Raw genomic sequence first — 27,979 nt, forward strand, 5'->3', positions numbered from 1 at the left:
ATTACAAAGTTTGATTAGTGGAAATAGAATGAGTAATTCCCCTTGATTTGGAACTCTTTTGAAGATAGAGGCGAGAAAAATGACAAATTGTAAACGTGGGGGAAGAAGTGTTTGCATAAAATGTTGGTTTATAGTAAGTGCTTTGCCAGTTTCTGATTCATATGTTATTGGGAACATAAAAGATGTCACGTGCTAGCCACAGATTGATTTGTAGAAGAGTTTTGTTTGGGTGTTTGCTGTCTGAAAAGAGAAACTTTGTGAAGTCTATTGCTGTAAATTGGAAAGGACAAACTCCAGGGAATGGCGAGCATCTGCCTGATTACAACTATAGACTGCCAGGACAGGGAAAGAGGTCACAAAAGTAGGTCATGGATATGATTATAAAGTTAATGTCGAAAAGGGTTATTGAACAGTGATACACTGTATATTTTATCAATTGTATGTAGCTGGCCAAATAATGAACAAATCCTAGATTTTCATCCAAAGTAGATAAGAATGTATTATGGATATTAGCCTGAGTAGCTCAATTGGGAGAGCACCTGAATAGGTGATAAAAGAATCAGGTTTGATTCCTCTGGTCATACATACTATATACAGGGTTATTTTCGCCCTTTTGAACTTGTGAACAATTTTGATATATTTAATTTTAAGAAATTATCAGATGTGAACATATATTAAATTGGCCCAATCAAGGAAATGGCGAAAATAAAATGGGGAGCGAAAATTTCCCTGTATACAGTATTACTTATCCTTCCCTGTTACAGATCGATATGCATGTATATCTAATTTATCACATTGAACACATTATATATGCATGGCTGAGGTAGTGGTTTATTATTTAAAATATGTGCATAAAGTACCTGCAGCTTTGAAAAAGTATTTCTTTTGGCACAACTAATATATATATGAAAATTGAATATTGCAAATTAGCCTATAACTTTTGTGCACCAGTGACAAAACTATGGCTGGAACTTCTAGTGTTTTAGTGGTAATTTCATGTTATTCTTCCACATGTCAGTTATAAATTTTACAAAAAACTTGTAAACTGATGTAGTTTGAAAAAGAGAAATTCAACTGTATCAATTTTTGACCAGACCCTTCCTTTGGCCCAGACCTCATTTTTCTTCAGATCATGTTAAGATGTTTCAAAGAAATATTAAAGCTTTTTTTATCAGAAGTATGGTATTTCACATTGTGGACATATTTCATGTAGTTTGTATTTTTCTAGAAACTTTCAACTTGAAGAACCTTTTAATCCTATCGCTGCAAACATCTTAGTGTAATAAAGCCTAGGTCCAGCGGTCCTTAAACCCAATAAAGCTTATTCACCATTATATGTTTTATTCATTATAATCCTCAGGTCTTTTGACGACCGAGAGCCAGGTGTTGCAGTGAGAGGGGAGATTCTTTTTGGAGTTCATCCTATTTCTCTGGCTCTGAGGGCAAACAAGAGAAAAGTGTACAAACTTTATCTCAAACAAAATACAACCTTCAGAGCAGAAGCAGAGAGGGTCATACAGATGGCAGACAAACTCTCTGTCCCCATGACTTTTGTGGATAAAGGCGTTCTGGAGAGGCTGAGTGGGTCCAGGCCAAACCAGGGAATGTGTCTGGATGTGTCACAGCTTCCTGTTCCCTGGGCTGAAGCTAAAGTCAGGTACGCTTAAATAGGGTAAGGCTTTTATAACCATTTACTCTCCTTTAAGAGAAGAACATATTCCATTCCTATGCTCTTCATTAATATGGTAATCATAATCAAATGAATTTTCAGAATTTTACTGTATAGGTACTGTATACATATCATTCAAAGACCTCGGAGTTTTACCTAGTACTTTAACCTTGGCAATGAGCTCTATAGAGGGACATAAGTGTTTCACAAAAGTGTACATTCATCTTGCATGTCTTGTTGTTTTATAATTTTCATAGGGCTGAATTAAAAGAGTCTAAATGGAGATACCCTCTCTGGCTGATGCCATACAATGTACAGGTATGATATTACACAGCAATTGTCAATCTAAGGTCAGAGATGCATACTGAAGCCATACTCTTCAACAGTAAACTTTGTCCTAAATCCCTTCCCAAATGTACCAATATTTTATGAGATCTCCTTAGAGATGCGTTTGATAAATATTAATTTTGTGTATAACCCTAAAATTAAATTTGATAGAAATGCAAATACAGGTTTGAAATCCTATAATTTTTAAGGACCCCATGAATTTTGGAGCCATTCTCAGAACGTCTTATTTCCTGGGTGTTGACAAAGTCCTAGCTCCACAGAAAGAGAGGTCAGTGTCATTAACAGGACTCCTCACACTACAGAACCATACTTGTGTAAGATAAATGTCAGGTTTTAATGTTATATATTTTATTGACAGTTGTAGCTTGAGTCCAGTAGTGAGCAAGGCAAGTTCTGGAGCTTTGGAGGTTATAAATCTGACCAGGTATAAAGAGGAGCAGGACATGATAGACACACTACAGGTTAGTTATCATTGAGTGAGTGAGGTCAGTTCTGGAGGTTATAAATCTGACCAGGTATAAAGAGGAGCAGGACATGATAGACACACTACAGGTTAGTTATCATTGAGTGAGGTCAGTTCTGGAGGTGATAAATCTGTCCAGGTGTAAAAGGGAGCAGGACATGATTGACTTACTACAGGTTAGTTAAACCCCCCTTACAAACCAAGCTTGAAGGGGGGGGGGGGTATATAGGAATCACCATGTCCGTCTGTCTGTGCAAACATGTTTGGTCCATATCTTTCTTACGGAGGAATATTAGAATCTAGTACTTCATACAAAGATTGCTCATGACCTAAGGGTGTGTCATGTCCTTGACCTAAGGTCATTAGGGGAATTTCAAGGACACTGACAGAAAAAAAAAATCATAATTCATGTCCGTCCATATCTTTCTTATGGATAAACGTGTAGATTGCTTATAACCTTAGGGTTTGTCATGACTTTGAACCAAGGTCATTATTGATTAATGCAAGTTCAAGGTCACTGACAGAATAAAATCATAATGTGTGTCTGGACTGTATCTTTAGTATTTATTTTTATAAGGCTGCACCTGAGTTTCATTCATAAAAATATAATACCGGTAAGCAATAATATTAATTTGCACTAAAATATTTCAGCATTTCTCTCTTCTCTTAGATCCATAAAATATTCGTGATTTGGCACCTTTTCTGAAAAACCCAACAGGGGATATTTGTCCCTTTTGGACAGTTCTATTTATCATTTAGTGAGTGGAAGCAGGCAGGAGTGAGGTAATAGGTACCTCGAGTGTAGCTATACATGATATTCCTCTAACATTGTTTTGTTGTACAGTGATAGGTACCTCTACTGTAGCTATACATGATATTCCTCTAACATTGTTTTATTGTACAGGAGTGTAGCTATACATGATATTCCTCTAACATTGTTTTATTGTACAGTGATAGGTACCTCTACTGTAGCTATGCATGATATTCCTCTAACATTGTTTTATTGTACAGGACTGTAGCTATACATGATATTCCTCTAACATTGTTTTATTGTACAGGAGTGTAGCTATACATCATATTCCTCTAACATTGTTTTATTGTACAGGACTGTAGTACAGGACTGTAGCTATGACATTCCTCTAACATTGTTTTATTGTACAGGACTGTAGCTATGACATTCCTCTAACATTGTTTTATTGTACAGGAGTGTAGCTATACATGACATTCCTCTAACATTGTTTTATTGTACAGGAGTGTAGCTATACATGACATTCCTCTAACATTGTTTTATTGTACAGGAGTGTAGCTATACATGACATTCCTCTAACATTGTTTTATTGTACAGGAGTGTAGCTATACATGACATTCCTCTAACATTGTTTTATTGTACAGGAGTGTAGCTATACATGACATTCCTCTAACATTGTTTTATTGTACAGGATTGTAGCTATACATGACATTCCTCTAACATTGTTTTATTGTACAGGATTGTAGCTATACATGACATTCCTCTAACATTGTTTTATTGTACAGGAGTGTAGCTATACATGACATTCCTCTAACATTGTTTTATTGTACAGGAGTGTAGCTATACATGATATTCCTCTAACATTGTTTTATTGTACAGGACTGTAGCTATACATGATATTCCCCTAACATTGTTTTATTGTACAGGACTGTAGCTATGACATTCCTCTAACATTGTTTTATTGTACAGGACTGTAGCTATGACATTCCTCTAACATTGTTTTATTGTACAGGACTGTAGCTATGACATTCCTCTAACATTGTTTTATTGTACAGGACTGTAGCTATGACATTCCTCTAACATTGTTTTATTGTACAGGAGTGTAGCTATACATGATATTCCTCTAACATTGTTTTATTGTACAGGACTGTAGCTATGACATTCCTCTAACATTGTTTTATTGTACAGGAGTGGAAGCAGGCAGGAGGTGAGGTGGTAGGTACCTCTACTGTAGCTACACATGATATTCCAGTCACACCAATACAAGAACTAGTGGTTGACAAGCCAGTTCTTCTCATTGTTGGTGAGTACAAACTTAAAACACTGATTTATGTTACCCTGGATGTTTCATTTAAAAACAGCATTATATTCACTTGAGTTTATATAGATTTATGCATCTAATTTTTATATCATTTGAATGATAATGGATAATAGAGAAGTAACTCTATAAGTACTGTGAGTAGCATCTCGTTTGTCCTGAAACTTGTGTTCACAAGCTAAATGTCCAGATTATCGAAGCATCATGATGATTAAAGTTTACTTGGTTTTTATGCCCCGCCATGAATATGGCCGGGGCATATAGTGTTTGTCTTGTCCGTCTTCCGTCCTTCCGTCACACTTTGCATTTAGCTCAGTTCAAATCTCAGTTTAAAAGAAACTATGCAAGATATTTTCATCAAACTTCATAGGATGATAGATATTGATGAGAGCTATGCAACTGCGTCAACATTTTTTGACCTTTACCTTTCGTTCGACCTTGACCTTACTTTTTTAAATGAGTGTTTAGCTCAGTTTTAAAGATACCATTCAAGATATTTTTTATCAAATTTCATATGCTGATACATACTGATGAGAGCTATTCAACTGCATCAACATTTGACCTTGACCTTTCCTTTGACCTTGACCTCACTTCATAAATTAGGGTCAAACTTCATATGCTAATACATACTTATGTAAGCAATTTATCTGCATCAACATTTTTGACCTTGTCCTTTCATTTGACCTTGACCTCACTTTTATCAAAGTGTGATTAAGTCAGTTTTAAAGAAACCATTAATATTTTTTCAACTTCATATGCTGATACATTCTGATGAGAGCTTTTCAACTGCATCAATATATTTTGCAATTGCTATTCATGATATTCTGAAATTTCATACACAGATTCGAATTTTCATGTTGCATTACTGATATAACCTCGGCGTGGCATTCATGTCCTAATGGACATATTTCTAGTCTTATATATATCCAGGTTGTTCTTCACAAATTAAATGGAGATGGATTAATTATTGACATTCAGATTAATAAGACAGCTTCACTGTATTAACATAACACTGTGAAAAAAAAAATCAGTAAGATTTGAATGATGTTTCTTGCTTCAGTTGTAGGCTATGAGGAAAGGGGTATAAGTAGTGCACTAATGGTGATTAAATTTTCTTGTCGTGAGGAGAAGGGTATAAGTTGTGCAGTGATGGGGATTAAAATTTTCTGTCTTTATTATATGTATTGAGGAGGAGGGTATAAGTAGTACTCAAATAGAGATTGTTGAAGTTTATTTAGGTATTGAGGAGAAGGGTATAAGTAATACTCTCATGGAGATTTAAAATTCTTGTCTTTATTGTAGGTAATGAGGAGATGGGTATAAGTAGTACTCTAATGGAGATTAAAGTTTCTTGTCTTTATTGTAGGTAATGAGGAGAAGGGTATAAGTAGTACTCTACTAGAGAAGTGTGACCAGGCGGTGTACATTCCCAGCTGTGACCCGCGGTTTATCGGTTCACTGAATGTGTCTGTCGCTACGGGAATTATTCTCCACCATCTGGTGTCCCGCAATGAAAAAATGAACAAAGGAACAACATGATAATTAAAATGTTTTATTTTGTGTATAGTGTATATTGATATATATACTAGGTTTTCATTTTGATTTTGTGTGCGTTGTAAATATATATGGAAGATCTGCATATTTTGTTTGACATGTGTATTGTAGAATATATGTATGAAGTTTTTCATGTTTTATTTGTTTACATTGTTTATATGACTGTATGGAAGTTGGTTTGCAAATACTAGTAACCTGAAAGCTTCCCCTATTCTACTTTCAAGGTTGTTTTTTCCACTTAAGTGAATTTTAAGTAATAATTTATCGTCAATCTAATTGTATAGAATGTTCAAGACTCCATACTTTCTCTATGCTACATAATGATATTTAATTTACATTGCATAAAGTACACCTAAAAACAAACATGTGATTTTAAAAATGAAATTTATTAAAATATATTATTAAAAAACTATTGTTACCACTTATCAGTTTTGTGGAGTACTAGTATATATAGATTGGCTCATTTTCTTGCATGATCTTTAAGAGAATAAGACTATGAGTGGCTAAGAGAGAGAATGTGAGGGCAATATTCCAATTATAATTGTGAGGGAGTTAGACTACAAGAGGATTAGTGAGAGAATTAGGGCAATATTTCAATTAAGATAAATTAGAGAGTAAGATTTTGAGTAAGAATTTGAGGGCAATATTTGAATTGAGATTTTGAGAGAGTAATAAGTCTACAAAGGTCTAGGAAAGAGAATGCATGTGAAGGTGATGTTAAAATAAAGATAGTGAGATAGAAAGAGTCTATAACGAGCTAAGAGAGAAAATGTGAGGGCAATATTCCAATTAGAATTGTGAGAGAGTAAGACAACAAGGGGTTAAGAGAGAGAATGAGGGGGTAGGGTAAATATGAGAGAGAGAGAGACTGAAAGAGAGACTGTGAGGGCAATTTTCCAAGATTATGGAAGAGTAAGACTATGAGGGACCAAGATAAAGAATTTGAGGGCAATATTCCAATAAAAATTGTGAGAGAGCAAGACTACAAAGGCTAGGAAAGAGAAAGAGAGGGCAATTATCAATATTTCAATTAAATTTGTGAGAGAGTAAGACTACGAGGGGACAAGAGTAACAATGTGAGGGCAATATTTAAAATAAAATTGTGAGAGAGTACGACAACGATGGGTTAAGAGAGAGAATGTGAGGGCAATATTTCAATTAAGATTGCAAGAGAGTATGATTACGAAGGGCAAAGAGAATAATGCAATATTCCAATAAAATTGCGGGAGTAAGGCTTGAAGGGGATAAAAGAAAGGTTGTGAGTGCAATATTTATACCCCCCGCTTGAAAAGCGGGAGGGTATATAGTGATCGGGATTTCCGTCCGTCCGTCCGTCTATTACGCTTTTTCTCTTATCCGCAACTCCTCTTATACTACTGAGTGAAATTTAATGAAACTTTGAATCTTTATTACATATTGCCATTGTTCCTATTTTACTTTTTTATTCGAACGTATAGGTTTCCCAGAGCAAAACATGGACATTGCCATTTTTTGAGAGTCACATAATAGAAGCTTCTGGATAACACTTCATAAGAGAGTTATTCCTCTTTACACATTACCGTAAAACAATATAAAGCAACACATCGACATTATGGGAGGCGGGGGGTATCATTTAGTGAGCTCATTGCTCACAGTACCTCTAGTTCAATTAAGATTGTGAGAGAGCAAGATTACAAAGAGCTAAGAGAGATAATGTGAGGGCAATATCTTAATCAAAATTGTGAAAGAGTAATTAAGACTACAAGGGGATAAGAGAGGGAATGTAAGGGTAATATTTGTAACCCCTGCTTGAAAAGCAGAAGTTTTTTATATAGTAATCTGGACGTCTGTCCGTCTGTTACACTTTGGGGTACCCATCTCTTATCCGCAACTCCTCTCATACCATTAAATGAAATTTGATGAGACTTTCACAGAATCTATATTACATATTGCCTTTGTGCACCTCCTATTTTACATTTTGATCTGACACATATTTTGGGTTTCCCATGGCACAACATGGTCACTGCCCTTATATTCATATGGGAGGAGGGTGGTATCATTTAGTGAGCTCATTGCTCACAGTGCCTCTAGTTAAATCAAGATTGCTAAACTGTAAGACTATGAGCAGCTGAGAGAGAGAGAGAGTGTGCAAGGGCAATATTCCATTTAAAATTGTGAGAGAGTAAGACTATGAGGGGTTAAGAGATCGAGAGGATGTGAGGCTAATATTAATATGAAAGAGAGAGACTACAATTGACTAAAAGAATGTGAGGGCAATATATTCCAATTAAAATTGTGAGATAGACTACAAAGGCTAGGAAAAAGAATGTGAGGGCAACTAGAGGTACTGTGAGCAATGAGCTCACTAAATGATACCCCCTGTCTCCCATAATGTCCATGTTTTGCTATATATTGTTTTAAGGTAATGTGTAAAGAGGAATAACTTGTCATATCAAATGTTATCCAGAAGCCTCTATATGTGACGTCATAGGTAAGAACATAATGGCAATGGCTATGGGAAACCTAAAATATGTGTCGTATAAAAAAAGTAGAATAGGAGGTGCACAATGGCAATATGTAATTAAGATTCTGTGAAAGTTTCATTAAATTTCACTCAGTGGTATAAGAGGAGTTGCGGATAAGAGATGGGGACCCCAAAGCGTAACAGATGGACGTACGGAACGATGGACGCACAGACGGACATATCGATTACTATATACCCTCCCACTTTTCAAGCGGGGGGTTAGTAAATTTCATACCTGGCGAGGCGGAGCCGAGTCAGGTATGAAATTTACTAACCAGGTATCATCCCATACCCTGTCACTAAATGACTATGTAACGAATTTACCCCACCGATGAAACATTTACGTTTAATCTGTAGTTTATAAATGGTTTTCTCTGCTAAATGCTTCATCACGCTTATACTGTGCCTATTATGACGTCACGTTTGTGTTTGTGACGTTATACATCGACCGGGTATAGATTACAACTGACCGGGTATGGATTTACAACTGACCGGGTATAAGTAATCCACCGCCTTCACGTGACAGACTTCAACCAATCGTAAGCCAGAATTTCACGGAAAAATCAACAGAGGTGGGGTAAAAAAAGAATTCCTCACTGCTCGAAGGCACTCAGTGCCAAGTATAAGACAAAATTTAAAGCTCTCCATCGACAAGTGGGTAAAGAATGGAAGCGTACAAGGCGAGAACAATCCCCCTCTCTGAGAAAAGACATTTCTCAATTCTATAAGTTATATTTTTCAAAAAAATTATATTGTTTATAAAATTATAATCTTTTACACATTTATTTCTGTATTTCATTGTTTTAATATTTTATCAATAACTTATTTTTCACTCATGTTTTTAAGATATGGGAAAACAAAAAAGAACAAGCTTCACGTATGATTGGAACTCTCTCCATAGCGCAGGGTTTGGTCCAAGACCGAACGCTTTAACCACTACGCTACGATGTAGATGCATTATCGATGTCTTTCATTGTGATTTAAACAAACGGGTTTGTTGAAGCGTAAATTTTTTCAGAAATTTTCGATTTTCATATAGAATGGGTTCAGAAATATTCCAATTTTTGGACAAATGAAATAGATTTTACATTTACGTTTCCATCATTTAAGCGTTAACGAAAAATGGAGACTTGACCCATTCATGTTCAAAATTCATTTTTCCAATAAACCCATTTTCCACCAAATATGCTTAACTATCAACTTTGAAATAAAGATTATCAATTAGTAAGTCGTTCAGTAAAATAAAATGATAAAATGTTTTGAAGATGACATTACTGAGAACATGATTTTAGAAAAATAAAAGCTTTCTGTGATTTTTGAAAATTGAGAAACATTTTGTCTCAGAGCAGGGGATTGTCCACGCCTTATACGCCTTCTTTCTTTCTAGAGAGGGACGTCAAACAACAAACCAATGTACAATATACTTTGTCTTCTGCCTTGGATCAATCAGTAAGGCAATAGAGTACTGCTTATGCCAAGGTGTGAAAGAATTAAACAACATCATTCTGTAAAAAGTCATGTTTATTTTGTCACAACACATGGGTGCAAATTCAAATGGAACTTGAGACAACATTATACTCAAGATGAACCGAGTACCTCAAAACAGTACTTGGAAGTGGGAAAATGGGAGATGAAATTTAACACATTTTACTTCATAAATGATTTACAGCAAACCTATTAACATCAAAAACATGACATTCTTAAACATACTAACTTTACAGTAATATCTGTATAGAGAAACTATGGCCAATGGTAAATACTGACTTCACAGTAATATCTGTATAGAGAAACTATGGCCAATGGTAAATACTAACTTTACAGTAATATCTGTATAGAGAAACTATGGCCAATGGTAAATACTGACTTTACAGTAATTTTGATTTGAGAAACTATGGTCAATGTTAATTGTTTTTAACGTTGATTTGAAAATATCACAAGCAGAATCACAGACCTGGACGGAATGAAACTTCTCTATACCCTCGTAAGGAACATGTATCGTATTAAACTTCTCTCAACCCTCATAAAGAACATGTATCATATAAAACTTCTCTCTACCCTCTTAAAGAAAAAGCATCATTAAAATAAGTATAGATATAAAGTACAAATTAAGAATACGTAAATTACATACCCTTCCTCATGCTAAATGTGTTCTATAAACAGAGTAAAAATCCTCTCTATCATAAAAACATGATCATCATACACACAATAAAATGATGTCTGTAAATTCAGATAGTTGGCATCAAAAACAAAACGTAACAAAAAGAACACAACATGTAAAATACATTTGGCAAACGTGATAAGTTTATATTTTAGTTCATTTCAGAACTTCTCGACTCATGGGCATGAGTGGCCCACTTTTGTTCCTTTGTGGGCATGTGATCTACAGCTATGACCTGCACCTCCTGCGAGATTTCCACATGCTTTTTGCGATGAGAAGGCGGGACGACCTTTTGAAACATGACATGCCGATCACCAGATTTTATGGGAGGAAGGGGTGGCAGTTTGCGTTCTTTGATTTCTGGCTCAATGTCGTCTCGTTCAATGATGGACCGTGCGGCCTCCAGAACAGGGGAATCGGAGCGTGAAGTGCCACCTGACCCGGCACGGACTGGCTGTATTTCCTCATGCTCCGGTTTCCTAGCTCCACGATGACCCCTCCTGATCCCTGACATCCGCTCCTTTGGAAGTCCAGGAGGAGCCGGAACTAGTCCATGAGAAGCATTAGCAATATATGCCTGTTTTGAACCATTTTCTAACTGTAATCTTTTGAGTTTATGCAGTTCTGTGGTCAAATAAGCCACTTGATTGGATTTGGACTCGAGGTCTGCACGCAGCCTGTCCTCCCATTCGCTCCGTTTGCGGAGCTCCTCTTGGTGTTTGATTTTCGTTCGCTTGACGTCGGTCTCCAGATGTTTGATCTGTTTGTCTTTCCGCTGGAGCTCCTGGCAATATTCCTCCCTCTCTTTTATCTGCTCCTGGATCTCCTTCTTTAAATCCTGGATCTGAGCGCTTTGAGCACCTGACAAATATTTAAAACGACAATCAAATATAGTTCTGTTGAAAGCATGAATAAATTAATTTAAATCAAAAATCATTTACCAAGCTGGACATTATAAGCACAATCAACATATTTAACATTAAAGAGGGAGATGTTGATAAAGAAATCTGAGAAAGTGCAGAAATAGAACAAATATAAGGTTTATTTAAAAGCAGTCACTAACAAGACTGTAACTATGGTGACTTTTTTTTCTTTCATACACAATGCTTCACACACAGGGTATGCAAGGAAAAAGTGGATTATCAATGTGACCAAAAAAAGTTTCACTAATGCTTTAACATTAAATGAAATAAAGTAGAATATCAAGTAACTACTCACCTGGTGAATCGTCACCTATTCCTTGCATATTGAGTTGAAAAGTCAAGTCTAAAATTTAATAAAAGTCATTAGATTTCATGAATACAAACAAATAAATGCTGATCATAGAATAACTTTGATTGACTTGTTGTAAATAAAAGCATTATGCATGCACAAGGAATTAATTTTCTACTTGCGGATTAAACAGAAATTGAGATTCCGCAGAATTATGACCCGTGGAAAAAAAGTATGTCTACAGTAGTCATATTCCTCTCATAACATGAGCTACTGTGAGTTGCTTCTATAAGAATGATTTTTGCACTTACCTGAGCATTTTTTCTGGAGATTTTTGATTTCCTCGTGGAGACCTTTCAGTGTCTGAGCATGCTCAGTCTGCATGAACAGGATGGCACTCTCAAGGTTACGCTGATGGACAGCTGCTTGTGTTGCCATGGTTACAATTTAATGGCCAAGGTTCTGTAAAGATTTATATGTCGAGTGTAAAAGTTTGCATTCAATACAATCTACAGTTATTTTTCCATTGAATTTTACAAGATTCCATATATAGTCCATCTTTGGTATCTTGAATATAGATATCTTGAATACCATGGATATGCCCATCTACTTAATATTCACTTAGTATTTTACCCTGAACATCTTGAATCCATAACACTGACAATGTAAAATAACAAGAGGCCCAGGGGCCACAGCGCTCACCTGAGCACATACTCCCCCCCCCCCTCCAGGCGTTCATCATTTGAACAAACTAGAATCTACACTACCTGAGGATGATTCCATATAAATATCACTAATCATAGCTTTGAAGTACTTGAAAAGAAGATTTTAAAAGGTTTCCCTATATATCCCTATGTAAAACTTGGGTCGGCCATTTTGGACCCACCCTAGCCACGGGGGTCATGATTTGAACAAACTTGAATAACACTACCTGAGGATGATTCCACATGAGTTTCATCTTTCCTGGCCCAGTGGATCTTCATCAGGATTTTTAAAGATATTTCCTATATATTCCTATGTAAAACTTGGGTCGGCCATTTTGGCCCCACCCTTGCCCCGGGGGTCATGATTTGAACAAAGTTGAATCTACACTACCTGAGGATGATTCCACATGAGTTTTCTTTCCTGACCCAGTGGTTCTGGAGAAGAAGATTTTTAAAGATTTTTCCTATATATTCCTATGTAAAATTTGGGTTGGCCATTTTGGCCCAACCCTTGCCCCGGGGGTCATGATTTGAACAAATTTGAATCTACACTACCTGAGGATGATTCCACATGAGTTTCATCTTTCCTGGCCCAGTGGTTCTGGAGAAGAAGATTTTTAAAGATTTTTTCTATATATTCCTATGTAAAATTTGGGTCGGCCATTTTGGCCCCACCCTTGCCCCGGGGGTCATGATTTGAACAAACTTGAATCTACACTTCCTGAGGATGATTCCACATGAGTTTCATCTTTCCTGGCCCAGTGGTTCTGGAGAAGAAGATTTTTAAAGATTTTTCCTATATATTCCTATGTAAAATTTGGGTAAGCCATTTTGGCCCCACCCTTGCCCCAGGGGTCATGATTTGAACAAACTTGAATCTACACTACCTGAGGATGATTCCACATGAGTTTCATCTTTCCTGTCCTAGTGGTTCTTGAGAAGAAGATTTTAAAAAAATTTTCCTATATATTCCTATGTAAAACTAGGGTCGGCCATTTTGGCCCCATCCTTGCCCCAGGGGTCATGATTTGAACAAACATGAATCTACACTACCTGAGGATGATTCCACATGAGTTTCATCTTTCCTGGCCCAGTGGTTCTTGAGAAGAAGATTTTTAAAGATTTTTCCTATATATTCCTATGTAAAACTTGGGTCGGCCATTTTGGCCCCACCCTTGCCCCGGTGGTCATGATTTGAGAAGAAGATTTTTTAAAAATGCCATTAATTTTTAACAAATTCATGATTATCTCCCTTGGAAAAGGGCGTGGCCCTTCATTTGAACAAACTTGAATCCCCTTTACCCAAGGATACTTTGTGCCAAGTTTGGTTGAAAAGTGGTTCTTGAGAAGAAGATGAAAATGTGAAAAGTTTACGACAACAACAACGACAGACGATGGACAAATTTTGATCAGAAAAGCTCACTTGAGCCTTCGGCTCAGGTGAGCTAATAATAGAAATTTTTTGTTCATAGATATACTGCATACAGGGTTATTTTCACCCCATGTTATTTTCGCCCTTTCACACTTGCAAACAATTTTGACCCATTTTAAATTAACGCAGTCATAGTTTTGTTTAAGAAATTTTACTGTATCCTTTGGATTTGTTCCCTTTTATATTCACCCAAATGAGGCTAGAATGAAAGAGGCAAAAATAAAACGGGGACGAAAAGTTCCCTTTCTACAGTTCTTCCCATACCTTCCATGTCTGATCAATATAGGTTTGCCTTAAACATTTCTTATCAATGTGTGAACATTCAATGTTTTCCTTAAGAACCGGCTACCGGCCAAATTGACCGCTTCAATTAACAAAAATGCCACTTTGAATAAAAATTTGTTGTAAGGTCCACAGAGATTTTGATCATAAACCTCAGTCCCTAGCCTGTTACAACTGATCTCTAACCTTTTACTTTGAAATAAAAGGAAAACACTGAACATTAAAGGCATTAATTACCTTAAAATGTATTTTTAAAAGAGGTAACCTTTGAAGAAGAAGGGGCGGTAAATGGTTACTGGAAGCAATATTTAGTACTAAACTATGAGAAAATGAAGGCAGAATTTTTTTCTGCATTACTATTTTATTCCATAAAAAATACAATAAAATTTGGATTGGGCAAACTCAGAATGAATGTGTGCGGGCCTGAGAATCATAATTTAAATTCATGTAGCCTTATTATATACAGACACATGATTATATACAGACACATGATTATTTTCTACTGACAGTGCTAAAGGAGGTTTTGGTGTTATCACTTTAGTTCACTCCATCTGTTTACTAGATTGGTCAACAGATTACAGTTGTCTAAAGCAAATCAGATCGGCTTACATCAGAGGCTCAGAGCCTCCTATATATCTGTCAGTGGAGAAAAATTTATGTGTCTGTTTAATAAATTGTCTAATTATAGCATATAAAACACAAATGAAGGAGTTAAGCTAGGTTAAGGGACAAGTAGGAGAACCTCTTCCTGTCAGAGTTCGTCCAAAAAAAAAAAAAAAGAAAATAAGTTTTTTCGTGGAATTGATTGAGAAATTGCACATATTTTTGAGAAAATAACTTGTATTTAAATGTTTAATAGGTTGGTGCGGATTAATAGCTGTACGTTATACATGCTCTAAGTGTCTGAGGTTTCAACATTTAAGCACTAAATTTATATTTTGGGATGTTGTCGGTCCTATAACACACCTGGCCAGGTGCTGACAAATTGAATACCGCACGCTAGCGAGGTATGATAATTTGTCGGCACAGCCAGGTGTGTTATAGGACTGATGACATCCAAAAATATGAATTCAATGCTTATATTTACTTTCTCTAATTTTCCCTTTTCATAATTGTTTGTTTCATTAATGTTTAATGTGAATTTAGTGCCCTTCAGTACTGGTGTGCCTAATAGAAATAACAGCCGTTTGTGACGTTGGAAAGTTAAATAAGCAAATGAACATTGCGAGTGGAAAAATGGCAATTAATTTTTTACACACATTTGTAGTATTTAATGTTAACTCAAAAGGGTAGTAATTTTTTTGTTACATTGAGTCAAAACACTGTACATTTTGGTGTTGACCTAGATATTGAAAATGCATGTAGTTTCTACTGTGTTTTCTACCGCACAGTGACAAGGTTTCGCGTGTGTTATAGAGATTTGAACGTTGTAGATTTCTAATGGATTTCATTAAGAAGATTAGACTGAATGTAAATATAGTGTTATAGAGCCTTACAAGGGAAAATATTTCCAAATATTTAGCAGTGATACATGTGAAAAGTAGGTTGTCTGCAAAGTCAGATCTAAAAAAAAATGGATACATTGCAAGCAAAGTTAAATATTTACCAATTTGTTCTCAATATAATGAAGTCTCTGTTTACACTTCAAAAATTATGAATAAATGAAAATCTTAAATTACCATAATCATCATACCTGAACCTTAAGTTTGCTATATTTCAGCCATCATGTCTACAACAAAATTCACTTACACATAAAATTAACGGAACTGGATTAATGGTTTGGTTGGCATTGTGCGTTTACACGCTAAAGAACAATGCCGACTGTAATAATCAATAATATCCCTCCCTAGCTTTTCCAGTTTTCCTTCACTACAGGAATGCTAAGAGCATTGTGGGTAATTTACAACTTCCGGCTTACAACTCATTCGTTAATTTTCGCATTTTTCCGTATTTTTTCATGACATTGTTATCATTTTGATTATGATATATGTTTTTTGGAAAAGAACAGCTAAAAATTACTGTGAATGTAGATATAATTTATTCTATCTGAAATGAATTTTAGATGTAAATAATTATTTCGGAACTCTTCTAATTTAATCCATCGGAACTTCTCAATACTTTTGTGAGGGAAGGTGGGAAACGCGAGAAAATGACAAGCTCTGTGAAATCTGTTGTGGTTTGGGAGTGGATGAACGAGTATGGTCGATGGCGGCCTTATGATCCACATATAGCCAACTTTATCGAATCTAGCTACAGAAAAAGTCCATCAGTGCAAGTAAACTTGGGAAATGTGACTCCAAATATGGGAATATACTCTATAGATTTTCTAACTATGTGCCAAGTTAGGTTCGGAACAGGCGAGTTATCTATACATCTTTTTATGCCCCTCCCTTCCTCGAAGGCAGGGGGCATTTTCATATTGCTTTGCTGCTGTCCGTCGGTCTGTCTGTTTGTCCACCATCAGTTTCCGTTCATTTTCTTTGCAGAGGTTGCAGTGTAATATATTCGGATATATTTGTATTGTCAATTACTGAAATGAAATTTTATATACTGATTTAACATAAAAATATCTAGGTCAAGTTCTACTTCGGCTACAATCGGGCCATTTTGACAGTTATCATGGTTATGCCCCCTTGGACTTGGATTGTTTAATGTCCCTCTCAAGAATTTTTCACTCATATGGGGACACCACCACTTGCTGGTGGGGAGCTGCAAATTTTGTCCTATGCTCGGCACTCAGGGCCATTGAGCAGGGAGGGATCTTTTCCATGCCAGCACCTACAGCGACATGGGACCTCCGCTTTGCGCTTTGATGACAAGATTTTTTTTTTCCATTTCTGTGAAAGAGATAGTCAAAAAGATAGATAAGGTCCAGTATAAGTTCCAGTAAAGGTATTTTAATAAATGTAATTCCAATATGAATCTGTGAGACCAACTTCAAAACAATGCTAAATTTTCAATGGATTGTTGCCAACATGCTGCTTTCAGGTTCAAGGACAATTAATTTGATATATGAACAGCGAACAACACCAAAGTCCACGGTCTGATAAATTATTTTAATCATGTTTATAGATTGGGGCAAAAGTTTGTTTTTTATGCAAATTTTATTGAGAAGAGTAACAGTAAACTATAATTTTTTAGGAACTGCACGACCAGTTCGGCGCCAGCTGTACCCAGACACGAGTCCTCCAGGGAAAGGCATCATATGGCAGTGGGAGGGGGATAATCGGGGTCAGTGGAACTCTTTTGACATGGAGGTAGCTTGTCTTCTGGAGGAACACTTTTCTAACCCAGCCAATAGAAACAAAGAGTTGAATCTCACAAAGACAGCTGTCAAACTTCCATACATTATGGACTTCAGTAACATGACTCAGAAGCGAATTGAGACGGGTCGGCTTCGAATGATCAGACGTGAATTACTGCCCATGCCATATTTGAATTCTAGTCCATCTGATGGAATTCCATCAAGTTCAGCGACAGTGAATGGTCCAACTAGCCGTACTGTCAATTGTCAGTTTAGTGGTCAAAGTACCACAAATAGTCAGCCTAGTAGCTCTAGTAGTACTAATGGTCAGTTAAGTGGTACCAGTACTTTGAATGGACCTAGTTGTGCTAAACGACAGAGAGTTTCAGGAAATGGACAGTTTATCTCAAATCCTGTATCAAGTAATACAGCAGGGCCTTTGACGAGGAAAAGATTATACACTCACATGACTCAAAACTCAGCCCCACCTACCTCTGGTCACCTGAATTCTCTGTCTCAAATTCACACCAATCAGACTACTCATCCAGTGCCTCAATCTCAGCAATTATCCAATCAGAGTAGCCAGAGCATGCAGGTTCCACAGACTTTAACCAATCACAATAGCCAGAGCATGCAGATTCCTCAGAATTTAACCAATCAGATGCCTGTTCCATCTGGTATCTTGGCCAGTGGCTTTGTCCCCCACAGTAGTGCGTTCCAGCGAGCAGTCAACTTCCTTCATTCAAATATCTCCCAGAACTCCAGCTTACCCATCCACTCCCACATTTCGGCCAGAATGGGGCTGTCAGGTGGGGGATCCAGCAATGTCACCTATCACAACATGCACAGGTGAGATATAATGTAACATACCACAATATACACATTTGAGATATAATTTTGCATGTCAAGGAAATTTGATAATCATTAATAAATTAATTTTACAACTCCAGAAGTTTTACTTTACTTTTAGTATGTAAGTGGGTAGCAATACATCTGAAAGGTGACACAAATAACTTACAATTTCATTGGTTCACTGTTTAATAGATATTGTTATTATTTCAGTTTAAACAGTCAATCTGTGGGTGGATCAAACAGCAGCGCAGGGATGACAAGTATGTATTGGTTAACGTTTTAATATATTTGTGATTGGATCTATTTTTTGTCCATTTTTTTTTCACAATGAGAGTCTAGTATACCTTTGTCTGCAGTAACTCTGCCTTATATGTTATATAATCTGTTTTTATCTGTTGAGTTCTAATTTTGAGGTTCAGGTGCCAATGTTCTGACGTACCCTCCCAATTCTCTGGCTCCCCACGGCCCCCCATCAGCTGATCCCACCACATCTGGGGCCTCCGGGGGAGACGCTGGTTTTTATCTACCCCCAAAAGACAACATTCCAAATAATGTGGCCAAGCAAACAATCCATTCCACAGGTAAAAATCAAGCTTTTGCATAGAACACATTGTTTTATCAAGTCTGGCCTCAAGACCGTAAACTGAGAACAGATTTAAGTCAAAATTTCAAACTATTGTACCCTTTGAAAAAAAAATTGATATTGAAACAAAATTTTCATCATATATTTGAGTTGAAATATTACACAACATTGCAAATTTTTAAGTAAATACATTAAATGAGTACAGTCCACTAATTGTTTTCCCATAGGCAACAATGTTAATGTTTCTTCTCATAGCATCGTTCCTAATTTTTGTTCAGCAGTGAGTGACCCCTCAAATCAAAGCACATTAAATTGTCTTTCCTTAGTTTTTTTTTTTTTTTTTTTTTTTTTTTAGTTTTATATACATTTATTTCCAATAACATACAACAAAAATTTTGAGGTAAAACTTCCTCAGAAGCCCTCGGTTAATACTTCACCTGGGGTGCCAGGAGCTCCCTGGATCGGTATATTTTTTTTATATTACAATATAGAAGAACTAATATTTCATTTTCACAAAAAAAAGACATAAATATTTCAGTAAATAAGAAAAACATTTCATATTTAATACATATATAGATAAAATATCAATTTAATTACAACGTATATAGAAAAATAAAGATTATAATTTGTCTGCTAACTTTTTCAAAAGATAGTAATTAGATTTAACACTTTTTGCACTCTTTGCTATTACATAATACTGATATAAAGACGATTTCAAAAAAAATAACATTTCATTTTGATTTACTATTTCGTTTTGCAACCTACATTTCATTTTATATTTATATAATTTGTATCCCACAATTGATATGACATTATTAAAAATCAATGTTGTGTTATTGAACTCATTATAAAATCCTACAACAATATGTTTCCAGGATAGATTTAAATTCAATATTTGAGATATTTTTTCCCATACTCCTTTTGAGTCCGTACATTCAAAAATTAAGTGTTTAATATATTCTACTTGTCCGCAAGATGTACAATTTTTTGCCACTTCTTTATTCCATTTACTAACATGATAATTACAATTCAGTTGGTTGTGTAAAAGTTTAAAATTGAATTCTGCTATCTGTTTATCAAAAATATTTAATATCTTAGCTGTATAGATATCTTTCCATTGACCATTAATTATATTGAATTCTTTTGACCATTTAGCTTCCATTATTGGTTTTTGTTTCTTTTTAGAAAGTAAAATTTTATAATAAAATCCCGATTTTTCAAATTTTGGGTTTATACTTTTCCCTTGAAAATAAAAATACGGGTTTTGAATATTAGTATTCTTTACATTATAAAAATCTATATGCAATTTTTTAATCGCTTTTTTCATGATAAGATATTCACACAAGTAATTACTCTTTGATTCAATGATCTCTTTTACTTCCATAATATTTTTCATACCTTCTGTTGTAAACATATCTTTAACATATAAAATACCACTTTTTGCCCAATTTTTTAAGTATAATGGTTTGTTATTTTGTGTAATGAAACTATTAAACCATAGGTTTTCTGTTATTTTATTTCGTGGTGATGTTAACATTTTACACTCGTTAAAACTACAGAAGATTTCTTTATAAAAATCTGGGAATTTATTTAAAATATTGAAATCAGTCGAATTTTTTATATTGCTGCGTAGCAGATATTCAAAATTTATTCCATAAGATTTTAAAGCGTTATCTAGGAAAATTCTAAGTGAGGAATTTTTATTATATAGTCTTTTGATCCATCCCGCTTTTACGCTTTTAAGTTTGCATTCTATATCAATTAGACCAAGACCGCCTTCATTTACTGGTCTTATGAGTGAATTCCGCTTAATTCGCTCTCTCTTATTCCATAAAAAATTATAAATAATTTTATTTAAATTCTTAATGTAGTCAACATCTGGATTTTCAAGAACTGTGAATGCATATACTAATTTAGATACTATTAGTGAATTAATAACGGTACATTTTCCGAAGAAAGTTAAACTTCTAGTTCTCCATGAATCTAATATTTTTTCGAATTCCTTAAGCTTGTTTAGCCAATTTCTTTCATTATTAGATACTTTGTCGTGTCCTAAGAAAATTCCCAATGATTTAATAGGTTTATTTGTCATTTTAATTCCTTCTACCGCTTCCCATGTGTCTTTAAGCGGTCCTAAGAGAATACCCTCTGTTTTTTCTAAATTTAACTTTGTACCGGACATTTCCCCAAAAGATTTTATTACTTTAATAGATTCTTTTAAAGATTCCTGATTTTTCATTGGCAATGTGCAGTCATCTGCATGTTGTAAACATTTTATTTCTCTTGATTGTCCGATTTTGAAACCTTGTATATTTTCAGAAGCATTTATTTTTAACACCAGGATTTCAATAACAAAAAGAAAAAGCAATGCTGAGACGGGACACCCTTGTCGAATGCCTCTTGACATTGTACATTTTCTAGTTAACCAGTTATTATTTTTAACATGAAAATAAGGATTAGTGTATAAAATTTTTATCCATCGAAGGAAATTTTCTCCAAAATTGAACTTTTTAAGAGTTTGAAACAAAAAGGTCCATTCAACTGAATCAAATGCCTTTTGAAAATCAGCAAACAATAATATTCCTTCCTCATTATTTTCTTCGCAATAATTGTATATATCCTGTATTAATCTTGCATTTTCACCGATAAATCTTCCCTTAATATACCCCGTTTGATTATCATTAATGAGTTTGTCCATAATAGTTTGTAGTCTCTTTGCAAATACGAAAGCTAAAATCTTATAATCGCAATTTGTTAAACTAATAGGACGATAGTTATCGAGATTTATCAAGCTTCCTTTTTTGTGTATAAGTGATAGAACAGAAGATCTTTGTGAAGAAGATAATTGGCCTTTTTCAAATGATCTCACTAGGCTTTCATATAAATAAAATTTTAGATATTTCCAAAACATTTTGTAAAATTCCACGGGAATTCCGTCTAATCCCGGTGATTTATTTAATTTCATATTATAAACAGCTTCTGCACATTCTTCAATTGTTATAACTTTATCGCAATTTTCTTTATCTTCATCAGATAGGTAATTAATAAGTTCGGTTTCTTGTAAATATCTTTTTACATCGTTAATTGATACATTGCTAGATGAGTATAGTTTTTCATAGTATGAACTAAGTGTACTTAAAATTTCTTCTGTTTCATATACACATTTATCTCCTACCGATAATTTATTTATAACATTATGTGATTGGTGTTTATTTTCTAGTCTTAAAAAATAGGAGGTGTTTTTTTCACCGTCATCGATCCAACGCGCTTTGGATCTCACCCTTGCTCCTTTTGATTTATATGTATATAAATTGTCTAATTCTTTTTCCAATTGCTTTTTATGTAGCATATTTATATCATTTGAATTAGACATTTCAATTTCTTCAATTTCCTTTTCTATTACTTTAATACGATTGTTTATACTTTTGTTTTTCTTTTTTGAATAGTCAATGCATAACTCTTTTATTTCATATTTAATCATTTCCCAACGAATTTGCGGATCTGGTTGGTTATTTATATTTTCAGGCATATTTTCGAAAAAGGTTTTGATAATGTTACAAAATTCAACATCTTGTAAAATTGACGTATTCAATTTCCAAAAACCATTACCTCTTTCATTTTTTGAGAGGGTGCAGTAAAAAATAAAAGACCTATGGTCACTCATTCTAGTATTTGAAACATCTGGAGGTTTTCTAAGTAATATTTTTTCAACAGGATAACATAAATTCTCGGAAGTGAATATGTAATCAATTCTGCTTTTAGGCTTATTATTTGAATCACACCATGTTTTCCCTTCTTTTTCAGGATTAATTTTGTCCCATATGTCAATCAATCGAAATTTAAATTTTAAATCATTAATTATTTTTGCACATTTACTCTTTGCACTGTGTACTGAATTAAAATCCCCTACAAATATAATGTTTTGTTCATTTAAACAATATTGAGAAACCCATGAAGCAAGTTTTTTGAAAAATTTACATCTTTCATTTTCTGAATTTGGCGCATATATATTTACTAAAGTTATAATGTTCTGTTCATACTCAATATTAATTAAAATTCTCCTTCCATCATCTGATTTGTGTATGTTATGAACAATAATTGGTAAACTTTTATGAAATAATACAGATACCCCTCTACTATGGGAAGAGTTGGAAAAACAATGATAGCTTGAACCTTGCCATCTAGCATTGTAAATATTTTCTCTTTCAGTTATATAATGAGTTTCTTGTAGAAAAACAATTTTGCAATTAGTATCATTAAGCCAATCATATAAAGTCTGTCTTTTAGAATAATCATTAAGCCCTCGGGCATTTAACGACAACAGCTTTAACGATGACATAAATATAAGAGTTCTTTGTGTTCATACATCTTAACTTAAACAGTTACCGTTAACGTTTCCGTTGATCTTTTTTCCTGCTTTTTCTAAGATTTTCAGCGGCGCAACCAATTATCTCCCCCATCATGTTTTTCCCTGGCCAGGCCGTTGGTGATGTTTTGATTGTTTCTTCATAAGACAGGCCAGTTCCCCAGTATAGATCATAAACTGGGTGTCCAAAGAACACAGACGGCTTAAAGGAGAGTAGTTCGTCTCTCATTTTTTCACACTGTTTTACCTTTTCTGCAATGATTTGTTCCATAACTCCCTTTTCCGTTTCCTTCCATTGATCTGATTTTTGAACAAGATTGCCAATACGTTTTGCTTCCAGGGCAGTCTTAGCGTTACGAATGCGCTCAGCTGCACCTACATCACCTGATCTTAGTGCCTTCGCTGTTTGAAAGGCTTGTTCTGCCGACCTAAATGACTCTCCAAAGATCTTAATCTCACATGGGAAGAAATTTGACAATACATTGTTTTCTCCTTGAAAAGTTTCCAAATTTTTGGGTTTTACGGAAATGTAGAAATCGCAATCTTCAGATCCTGGTTTGTGCCCCGGTTTTTTGCATACTGCGCAGCACGTCTCGTTTTCACAATGGAATTTATTGTGCCCATTTTGCCAGCAATTGGTGCATGTGAGTGCTGGTTTGTCTATATGCTGGTCTTGATGGTATAGCTTACATTTCAGCCCGGCACAATATACATTTCTGGGTAGGGTTGCGTTGGGTGGTAATGGATCTATGTATAGAAAACGATTTCCATTTAGAACACTTGTCATTCTTTTTGTTTCAGGATTTCTAATTTTCTCGTAGTACATTTCGGTTTTGGGTGTGACTTTAAGCTTAGACAACATTTCAAAGACGGCACTATCATCCACCGATAGAGGGAGTCCGCAGATTGTGACTTTTAGAGACTTATCGTCGGGAGCTTCAAGGCCTGTCGAATATGGATTTGAGTCATATACCTTGACATGTTGGTTCCCGATATCTAAGCCCTGCAGAAGAATGCCATCCCTTCCCTCTTTAGTATTCAAATAGATCCGCCACAAATCTCTATCTAATTGGATACACCGAATGGTGTCACCAACTACCTTTGAAGCGCATTGTACAAGCAGAAAATTAGTGACCTTGCCCTCTTTCGAGCCAAGTATTTCACTGTTCTTTAAATAGACCGGCTTTAAGACCTGTGCCATTGTTCGATGAACTCAATTCACTGATCTCTCACTCGCCGAATTTCGCACAATAAACAGATGAACAGGATATACAAAGAACACATAAATCCAATCAAATATTTCACAATTTTTCACAAGAAAATATATCTATGTAGTGTTATGTCCATATAGACCACACAGAAGTACAAAATATGAAAATAATTCCACAGAACTCGATCAAAAAAGCGGAGCTCGAGAGGTAACGTCCATACCCTGTGAGCCCGTCACGTGATCCTTTTTCGTCTTTCCTTAGTTAAAATCTCAAGGTGGCATGTCAGATTCGTTTTCCGGCAAAATGTGTCTGTCTGCGGGAACCTCTAAAAATGAAAGTGAAAGTAGGGGAATTTCATAGTTCTCACTGGTGCTATAATACACAAAATAATTCGGCTGATCTTCTTGATAAATTACATTTGCCAAGCTTTTTTGGTAGGAAAGATTCTCCTTATCAACAAGTGTGAGGCTCAGTTTAGTTCATGTGCACTATTTTTTTTATGCAAGTCTGCAAAATAAGGAACTTGTATTTTTTTCTGCACACATTTCTTCTCCTACCGATTCTAAAAATAGTTAGTGGGATGTACCCAAATAAAACTCAAGATATAAAAAATCAAAATTTTGACTTAAGTCTGTTCTCAGTTTATGGTATTGGGGCCTGGTTTCGTAATTGATGGACATCTAGATTGTCTTAATTCTTTGATTTATTTCCTTTCTGAGTTTTTAAGGTAGTCTGAATAGTGTGCATTCTATCTTACAGGTACTTGGGCTGGTTGTGAAGTGTTTGAAAATTATGTGTCAATCCTGGACAGTCCCCCTGACGATGAGGTGAGTTTAAATATCTCAAGTCCTAGAGATTTGTCTCAATATCTCAAGTCTTAGAGATTTGTCTCCTTTTCTATACAGAAGTGTTGTATATGCTGTGAGATGTTTATTTTATATCTCGAGTGCGAGAATTATCTGTATTTCTGTACAGGATTGCTGTATATGCTGTGAGAAGCTGACCCACCCCTCGGGTTATGGTGAAGGAAAAGCGGACGAGAAGGTTGTGTTCAAACTCCGGAAATGTGCTCACATGTTTCATAAGCTCTGTATTCTGGCTATGTATGAGAGCACCACAAAGGTAGGGGGTCAGACAAATGGTTTATATTTAAAAAATAAAGATTTTGGCAATAGAGGAACCATTAAAATCAAATAAATACACATTCAGATAGTCAATTGTTTTCATTATAAACTTGAATTGCCTATCAGTTTTTCCCCTACTTTAAAGTTTATTAGCTGACCTCAATGAGATGATCAATGGTTTCCATGTTTTTTATTTGTTCTCAATAGAATGGTTCTGTTCAATGTCCTACATGTAAAACAATATATGGAGAGAAACATGGAAACTGCCCTGATGGTGTAATGGAATATCTGACTCTACCCCACTCATTACCGGGCCATGAGGGCCACCAAACAAAGATCATCATATATCACATAGCCCCAGGGATCCAGGGCCCAGAACATCCCCACCCCGGGAAACGCTACACCTGTAGGGGGTTCCCCAGGGTGTGTTACCTCCCAGACAGCGAGAAAGGTAGAAAGGTCAGTATCTAAGTCAGAATCTAAGTCACTAACTAAGTCAGTGCTAAAAAGATCATTTAGTAAAAGTAATGTCAAAGAAATCCACATAATTTTCTACCCTCAGATTAAATAGGAATTGTGATTCCCCATACGGAGTCTGTAAAAAAAATTAATTATACAAAATGGACTGACTCGGAGTAGGAATCAGTAGGTAAACATTGGTTAGAGTCAAATCAGATAGTATCTAAGACAGAGTCTAAATTTATGAAAGTATCCAAGTCATAATCTGTAAAATTAAAATAAATCAGCCAGTAACTGAGGCAGAATCCAATTCTGTATTTCCTTGGTGTGATATTTTATGTTTAAAAATTTTTTACATCAGGTTCTGAAGTTGTTGATAGTTGCCTGGAAGAGAAGACTGACCTTTACGATCGGTCACTCGACCACGACGGGAGAATCGGACACCGTGACGTGGAACGAGATACACCATAAAACGGAGTCAGGAAGGAATCATTCAGGGCATGGTTACCCTGACGATAAATATCTGGACAATGTGTTAATGGAGTTAAATGTTCAGGGTGTTACCGAGGCAGATCTGAAGTCATAAAGATTGATATTACCATGGTAACCAAGGCTGACATGATGTCATAAGTATAATACATGTATCACCATGGTTACCAAGACTGACATGATGTCATAAGGAATAATATTACTATGGTTACCGTGACTGACTTGATGTCATAAGGAACAATATTACTATGATTACAGAGACTGACATGATGTCATAAGGAACAATATTACTATGGTTACCGAGACTGACATGATGTCATAAAGAACAATATCACCATGGTTACCAAGGGAGATCTGAAGTAGAATATCACCATGGTTATCAAGGCTGACCCAATGTCATAAAGAACAATATCACCATGGTTACTAAGGCAGATCTGATGTCATAAAGTACAATTTTGGGATGGTTACCAAGACTGATCATAAGCTACAAGCAATAATACCTTGGTTACATAGGTAGATGTGATGTCATAGACAATATTACTATGGATACACAGATAGATTTTATTTTACAAACAATATTACATTGGTTACAGAGACCGATTTTATTTCACTGACAACATTACTATTATTTTCTAAAATGATAATCTGAGCGTTTTTTGGTAGCAGAGATTGTTATCATGAGTAGAGTGTTGTAGATATACACTGTATTAAGATTTCTTGTTAGAAGACGACCTTGATGCTTGTTATTGTTTCACTCATGTTGCTATGGTGATTATAACACAAATTAAATGAACTATAGTGACTCTATGCATTAAATGTTTCCTTTATCCATTTGAAATAGTGCAGAATAAACAAGAAAGCGTGAACTTAAATTAGCAAGGGGTAAAAAATGTTCTAATAATGATTTCATGCACCACTAAAATAAGCATGTTTACAATATCTCTTGCTTGCTGAAATGAGTCAAGTATTGAGTACAGGGAAACCTTTCATATCACTGGGACTTGAGTCTCACCTTGCATTGGTATAAATGCAGGTGTCAATTTTAAATAACTCTTAGTTCTGTGAAACAGTAAGCAATGGTACACTGTAAATCCGAAAGGATGTATTCACTTTAACAAAAGAATTGACCTATAGGAGGGAACAATTTCCCGGAAAAAGTGACATTTAAAAATCGATCTTTATTTGTATTTTTCTACCGTATATATGTCTACATTTTTCAAATTTGTATTTTATGCCTAAAATTTATTATTTACAACTTTA

The 27,979-nt window shown here is 35.2% G+C and overlaps 3 protein-coding genes across 4 annotated transcripts; 2 read left to right on the plus strand and 1 right to left on the minus strand.

The window, feature by feature from the left end:
- The first annotated feature begins 111 nt into the window (after positions 1-111).
- Positions 112-6,463, plus strand: LOC134256945 (rRNA methyltransferase 1, mitochondrial-like). Its single transcript, XM_062739611.1, has 7 exons — positions 112-361; positions 1,361-1,657; positions 1,927-1,987; positions 2,206-2,285; positions 2,376-2,478; positions 4,417-4,531; positions 5,913-6,463. Exons 1-7 carry the CDS (start codon positions 183-185, stop codon positions 6,083-6,085), a joined length of 1,008 nt encoding a protein of 335 aa, XP_062595595.1. The 5' UTR covers positions 112-182; the 3' UTR covers positions 6,086-6,463.
- Positions 6,464-10,106: 3,643 nt separating this feature from the next.
- On the minus strand, positions 10,107-16,280 carry LOC134256947 (coiled-coil domain-containing protein 92-like). Of its 2 annotated transcripts, none has more exons than XM_062739617.1 (4): positions 16,141-16,280; positions 12,285-12,435; positions 11,980-12,027; positions 10,107-11,622 (listed from the first exon to the last, which is right to left on the minus strand). In XM_062739617.1, the coding sequence occupies exons 2-4, from the start codon at positions 12,409-12,411 to the stop codon at positions 10,913-10,915; spliced, it is 885 nt and encodes a 294-aa protein (XP_062595601.1). In that variant the 5' UTR covers positions 12,412-12,435; positions 16,141-16,280; the 3' UTR covers positions 10,107-10,912. The 2 variants fall into 2 exon arrangements, with proteins under 2 accessions (XP_062595601.1, XP_062595602.1); XM_062739618.1 differs by having other exon boundaries at positions 16,085-16,280.
- A 227-nt stretch (positions 16,281-16,507) lies between these two features.
- LOC134256950 (E3 ubiquitin-protein ligase DTX1-like) lies at positions 16,508-27,489 on the plus strand. The gene is made up of 8 exons (XM_062739622.1): positions 16,508-16,748; positions 17,533-18,484; positions 18,698-18,747; positions 18,901-19,068; positions 25,407-25,474; positions 25,623-25,769; positions 25,979-26,230; positions 26,592-27,489. The coding sequence occupies exons 1-8, from the start codon at positions 16,541-16,543 to the stop codon at positions 26,814-26,816; spliced, it is 2,070 nt and encodes a 689-aa protein (XP_062595606.1). The 5' UTR covers positions 16,508-16,540; the 3' UTR covers positions 26,817-27,489.
- Positions 27,490-27,979: the final 490 nt, after the last annotated feature.

This window comes from Saccostrea cucullata, unplaced genomic scaffold (assembly GCF_032062105.1).
Source record: "Saccostrea cucullata isolate Sc308-1 unplaced genomic scaffold, CSIRO_AGI_Scuc_v1 ctg858, whole genome shotgun sequence".
Classification (NCBI taxonomy): Eukaryota; Metazoa; Mollusca; class Bivalvia; order Ostreida; family Ostreidae; genus Saccostrea; species Saccostrea cuccullata.

Bases quoted from the DNA above. Each gene is read 5' to 3' on its own strand.
- LOC134256945 (XM_062739611.1), top strand. From the start codon at position 183: ATGTCACGTGCTAGCCACAGATTGATTTGTAGAAGAGTTTTGTTTGGG. The intron at 1,658-1,926 runs GTACGCTTAAAT...TAATTTTCATAG, and splicing joins TGGGCTGAAGCTAAAGTCAG to GGCTGAATTAAAAGAGTCTA. The intron at 4,532-5,912 runs GTGAGTACAAAC...TCTTTATTGTAG, and splicing joins GCCAGTTCTTCTCATTGTTG to GTAATGAGGAGAAGGGTATA.
- LOC134256947 (XM_062739617.1), bottom strand. From the start codon at position 12,411: ATGGCAACACAAGCAGCTGTCCATCAGCGTAACCTTGAGAGTGCCATC. The intron at 12,028-12,284 runs GTAAGTGCAAAA...ATTAAATTTTAG, and splicing joins TCTCCAGAAAAAATGCTCAG to ACTTGACTTTTCAACTCAAT. The intron at 11,623-11,979 runs GTGAGTAGTTAC...AATATTTGTCAG, and splicing joins AATAGGTGACGATTCACCAG to GTGCTCAAAGCGCTCAGATC.
- LOC134256950 (XM_062739622.1), top strand. From the start codon at position 16,541: ATGACAAGCTCTGTGAAATCTGTTGTGGTTTGGGAGTGGATGAACGAG. The intron at 18,485-18,697 runs GTGAGATATAAT...TTATTATTTCAG, and splicing joins ACCTATCACAACATGCACAG to TTTAAACAGTCAATCTGTGG. The intron at 26,231-26,591 runs GTCAGTATCTAA...TTTTTACATCAG, and splicing joins ACAGCGAGAAAGGTAGAAAG to GTTCTGAAGTTGTTGATAGT.